The sequence below is a fragment of the Ursus maritimus genome, unplaced genomic scaffold (genome assembly GCF_017311325.1).
Source record: "Ursus maritimus isolate PB19 unplaced genomic scaffold, ASM1731132v1 scaffold_25, whole genome shotgun sequence".
NCBI classification, from domain to species: Eukaryota; Metazoa; Chordata; class Mammalia; order Carnivora; family Ursidae; genus Ursus; species Ursus maritimus.
In genome coordinates, this window is record NW_024425008.1 from 41,709,523 (window position 1) to 41,715,343 (window position 5,821).

At 44.7% G+C, this 5,821-nt stretch overlaps 1 protein-coding gene across 1 annotated transcript in view; it reads left to right on the forward strand.

The window, feature by feature from the left end:
* The first annotated feature begins 337 nt into the window (after positions 1-337).
* Positions 338-5,821, forward strand: part of CGRRF1 (cell growth regulator with ring finger domain 1) — a 27,681-nt gene continuing 22,197 nt past the window's right edge. The window contains exon 1 of the mRNA XM_008701733.2: positions 338-532. Coding sequence (XP_008699955.1) covers positions 429-532 — 104 coding nt within the window. The 5' untranslated portion in view covers positions 338-428. The remainder of the gene's footprint in view (positions 533-5,821) is intronic.

The window sequence follows — 5,821 nt, forward strand, 5'->3', positions numbered from 1 at the left end:
GGGATTTAGACTCTGTGACGTGGATTTCGGACTGTGCCTCCTCTCTGTGTCATCAGAAAACCTTACCTGAGCCTTGGACAGATTTGGCCGCGACGCGTATTTAGAATTTGCCGCAGAAAAGCCTTGACCGCTAGGACAGACAGACGCTCTCTGGGTACCAATCCCGTGAGTCCAGTCAGGGCACCGCCCCTCTGCGAAGCCAATACCTCGGGACGGGGGCAGGAGGGGCGGGGCGAGCCCTGCAGGCGACGTCGTGATTGGCACTCTGGCTCCCGCAGCCGGCGATGTTGCCCCGACATCTAGCCTTAGAACCCCGGCCGAGTGCGTATCCACAAAGTTTGTCAGCTACGAGGCTCCGTAGTGGCTTTTACCCCGGCCGGGTGGGTTGGGCTGGGCGGCTGAAGCTCGGCTCAGTTTAGGACATCCCGATGGCTGCGGTGTTTCTGGTAACGCTGTATGAATATTCGCCGCTTTTCTACATAGCGGTGGTCTTTACCTGCTTCATCGTGACCACCGGCCTGGTATTGGGATGGTAAGTGCCCCACGGTTAGAAACAAGGGAGTAGGGGCGGACAGCTGGGGCAGTGTGGTCGCGGAGAGCAGCGGAGGGGGGGGGGCATTGGAGCCGGGGGGTTGCGGAGCTGGGGCGCCTGGGGCTGTGGGGGAGCTGGTGCCTCGAACTCCGACTGGCTCCGGGAGCAAAACAAGGTGCGGTGTGCACCTGCATCACTGCTTTGCCTCACTGCAGTCCCCGTCGCTGCGGGTATCTGGGGGTGGTGCCGGATCGAGGTATAATACCACCTTTGTTTCTAAGAGATAAAGCGGTCGGTGAGGGCCTGGTCTCAGTGTTGGGATAGAGTGTTTGACCAGCAGGCTTCTGTCCCGGATCGGGGCCTGCTGTGTGCCCAGAGTGAATCAGTCACCTGCGGTACAGTGCACAGACGTGGACAGTAAACACAGTTGATTGTTAATCTCACCAGAACTGAGCACTTGGCCTCAGATCTTTCAGCGTAACTTATAACTGAACTCCGTTACCGTTTGCGAATGTAATGGTTTCTAGATACATTCCACGCCTTTTGAAGTAATGTTTAGTCGGTAGAACCACAAAGTCATAATTTTAGAGCTGGAAAAGACCTTTGAGATAAGTTACATTAACGGGTAGGGGCAGTTTACCCATTGGAGATAGGGAGAATAGACTGTTAGATAATCCCTGAGCAATTCTTCTAGCTCAGAGATTCTAAAATTTCTCTCTTGAGGAGATGCCATTGTATCATGTTTAGAGAAGTCTTATAAATAGGGCTAGTGGAAACCATCTTACTAATTCATCCCTTGAGGAGACATACATGAACTGGATTTTGAAGAATAAGTATTTTGAGATATAAATGAAGTTAAGTGTGTATGGTAGAGAATAGAAGGCATTTCAGGGATACAACATGAGCAGAAGTACAGAGGAAACGTGTGAGTGAATAGATCAGCCTGTGTAAAACGAATCTAAAAATATGCTTTGATCACGTATATAGGATTACTTTACAGAAAGGAAACAAGCCCTTGTTAATTTCTGAAACTATATGTCATCTTTAGAAACTAAGCCCAGTCTTAATATTTCCATACTGCCCCTCACCCTGGCAGTTCTAGAGCACAAAATTCCTTGTTTGTGGGTGGGAGAGGACTAAGACCAATCTTATGCAATTTGTTATTATTGACCTATCAAATTTTATTGCTATTTTTTGTTCATTTCAAGAAAGTTTGTAATTGGAATTTGCAACTTGGTTGCCTAGTTGAATAAAGTCTTAACACAGGATTTTCTCTCTTTCTTTCTTTCTTTCTAAAGATTTTATTTATTTATTGGACAGAGAGAGACACAGCGAGAGAGGGAACACCAGCGGGGGTGGGGGGGAGAGGGAGAAGCAGGCTCCCCACTGAGCAGGGATCCCAATGTAGGGCTCCATCCCAGGACCCTGAGATCACGACCCAAGCCGAAGGTAGACGCTTAACAACTGAGCTCCCAGGCGCTCCTTAACACAGGATTTCTTAATGACTATAATGTTAGTGTTATTCTCTTAGAGAAATGTAATTTTCCTCCATTAACAAAAATAGGTAACTAGTTGATCATTCTGTTATATCCTTAATTTTAATTTTCTGTGGGCCAGCTAATTAGATATCTTAGATATCTATCTGTAGTATTGGGAAGAGGAGAATGAGTGAGGACCAGATGGATAATGATGGCCACATCTGTGGGTAAGGGTAGTCAGGAACCTCATGTTTGTAGTGGTTAAGAGACAGACTTTGGAGTCAGACAGACCTAGATTCAGTTTCTGGCTCTGCCAACTTTAACACTTGTTTTTGAAAACTGAATGATTGCCTAACCACTCCATTTGGGTATGACTTTGGAAGGGTGGAAGGCCAGATAACTGTAGAATTTTTGGAAGTCTGGGCTAAACATTGCTGAGGCCCCAAGACCGTGTAAGTGCCAATCACTTTCATTCTGAGTTGGGCCTAACTAGTTATCTTGAACCTAACCCAGCCATTCTCTTTAGCTGGGTTAGCTTTGTCCAACTTTTTACTAGTGTTTATTTGCTAACCTAAGTCAAGGCAACAGATACATTGAGTAGAAACAAAGAAAACTGTTTAGATCTCATAAAAGCAACTTTCTAATAGTACCCTAGACAGAAGGTAAACCCATGAATCCACTTTTCACCTGTGTCATTTTTTTAACCTCCCAAAATATAATCCCTATTGGTTTTGTGTCTTCGCCATTATCTCAGTACTGCTCTAATTTTCTTTCCCACTGCTTCTTTCTACTGTTCTCCTTGTCTGCTTGCACTGTGTGGGAGTGGAAAAAGAACAGGAACATCTGAATATTGGAAGCCCAATAGCAGTAGCAAAGAATCACGCCACTAAAATACGGCTTTTCTCTTTAACTCTTGGTGGTTTTGTGAGCTCTGATAGCTCACATTTACTAAGCTCTTGCTATTTGCCAGGCACTGTGCAGAAAGGAAACCAAAATGCCATACATCCTTTAACAGTTTCAAATGATCGGAAACCCGGACTCCACAGCTGCTCCCTGCTTCCTCTTGACTACCGGCTATTAAGCTATTGTCCTTCAGCTTCATAGCACCCCTTTAGATTCTGTTTTGTGAATCTGGGGCAGAATCCTAAACTATATTTCTTCTTTGCTAGCTGGCTGCCCAGCAGGCTTTGCCAGCAGGGGAGGGAGAGTAGAAGGGGAGAGGACAAAAGGGCTTGCTACTTCCTGTGTGATTCTTTTCTTGTCTGTCTCGCCACAGTGATAGTGCCTCACTCTGGCATTAACAGTTGGCCCCAGTTTTTCCAGTTTGTAGTTTTCCACTCTCTTAGAATCAACCTATTGCACCCCTTCAAAGATATCAATACCCTTCCCTCAGATCTGAGTCCCAGTTCCATGGCAGTCCTTCCTCCAAATTTCTCAGCTGTAGTAATTCTCTTTATTCCTGTTTTAGAGTGATAGCTGCTTCCTCCTGGTAGTACTTCTGTGATACTCACTGTCCCCCTTTAGCTTATTCAGTTCTTCAGCATATGGTTAACAATTACTCATATTAAATTCCCTCTGTTAAAATAACCAGTGTGGTTTAGGTCTCCTGATTGGACTTATAAAAGGTATTAATAAAGAAATTGTTACTACAGTTGGGATCCCCGGGGAGAAACTCTCAAAGATGGTCTTCATGGGTTGCTTTGGTCACATCATCAGCTCCTTGCCAACAGCATATAAGGTCCCCATGGCATGTATTGGCATCATGATTCATCAGATTACTACCTTTGATTGATCGTGATAAAATGATTTCTGAAGTGTTTGGGGAACCTAGTGGCTAAAGCACTTTTTGACTGTAAAGACTGAGGGATGGTGGGATGGTTGCTTCTGAGATCACTGGAGCCCTTAGAAAGAAAATGATAAGATCTTAAAACACTCAGGTCAACTCCTAGAGAATCAGAGAGGTTCTGAGTTCTAAAGCACTTTACTTCATGTAGCCACAGAACTAAACATTGAACACAGTTTTAATTGTGCTGGTAATAGAACTACACAGCCTTGTTGATGTCTCATTTAGGACACTGAGTGGAAAGAACCAGAGTCTTAAGACTTGGAATGGGAATATCTAAATGATTTGGATAAAACTGAGAGGCTTAAAACCCTGGTCATTCTGACTCTCCCTTGTTCACGGAAGCAGCCTGCTTTGCTTTCCATGTCCAGGAAAACTGGCCCTCCTTTGCTTGAAGGTCCTGTAATAACCTTTCGTAGAGTAATTGCTTTGCAAAGGATGTCTGTGCTCAAGACCTATATCTATAACCTTTGCTATGAGGCCCAGATCTCTTCATGCTCCAGAGGACAGGGACAGAATCCAACCTGGTTGGAAAGAGCCTAGCCTCTAAAAGATTTGCAAAATTTTGCTAATTTGTATCATTGGGAAGGAGCAGTATCTATAAGAATGGAGTGTAAATAGGTTAGGCCAGAAAGGATAAAATGTAATACTAAATCAGTTAAAATGTATTTAATTTTTATTTTATTTATTTATTTTTTACTAGGCTCCACATTCAGTGTGGAGCCCAAGCCCCTGAGACCAAGACCTGAGCTGAGATCAAGAATCAGATGCTTAACCAACTGAGCCACCTAGGTGCCCCAGATAAAATTTATTGATCTGGGTGTGTTCTCAAGAAATTCTGAATCTAAAGTATTAACTCAGATTTGGTTGACTAAAACTTGGTCTCAGTGGTGGCCTATATGTAATAAGGTTAAAGTGCTAGAACTTTCCTGGCATAATGAGGAAGGAATCTGAAGGCTTAGAAAGATTGGAATATTGGACTGGATTTATTATGTGCAACCTGCACACCCACCCACCAACTGCATCTTTTAAGACTGCAAGGAAGACACACTTTTCACAAAGGCACTGAGAAATAAATTGCTGAGAGGAGACTCGTATCCTTGAAAATCTCTGTTCTCTGTAGGCTGTTTATGCTGGTGGGAGCTCCTGACTTGAGGTCCAGTGGCACCTCACAGGAGTTGAGGTGGACATGTGTTCCTAATGGGCATTGGAGGACAAAGCAGATGATGTTTTGGCTCACACGGAGTTTTGGTGGTGGCTGATGGATTACAGTGTCTCTAGGAATAAAATAGATGGGCAGCCTACTAAATGCTACGTGATCTACATAGAAGGAAAAACTCCATGTCTGGAGGCAGAAGCCTGACTTGAGTCATCACAATGGAGAGTTACACCTTTCACCCAGTTTACAGATATAAGCCAATCCAAAGACCTGGAGCGTCTGATTAAAGGGGAGGTCGGGGGGCACCTGGGTGGCACAGCGGTTAAGCGTCTGCCTTCAGCTCAGGGCATGATCCCGGCGTTCTGGGATCGAGCCCCACATCAGGCTCCTCCGCTATGAGCCTGCTTCTTCCTCTCCCACTCCCCCTGCTTGTGTTCCCTCTCTCGCTGGCTGTCTCTATCTCTGTTGAATAAATAAATAAATAAAATCTCTAAAAATAAATAAATAAATAAATAAATAAAATAAAGGGGAGGTCAGGCCCCCTAGAGGAAGGACCCTGTATCCGTCAGTGCTGCCACAAGGACATACTATACATCATCCTCCAGATCTTTCTCAAAGGCTGTTGTGTCTCAGAAGCAAACATGCTCTTCTATACTCTGCTTGGTAATACTGGGGCTGGGACTTTGCACTTTTCTCTTGTCTGCTCCTTATTAGAATCTGCCAATAGAAGACGCTAGAAAGAGACTGGAAGGCTGGAGGAGGAGGAAGGAACTTCCTCTTAACAGTTTGCTTCCTTTTCCTGGTCTGCA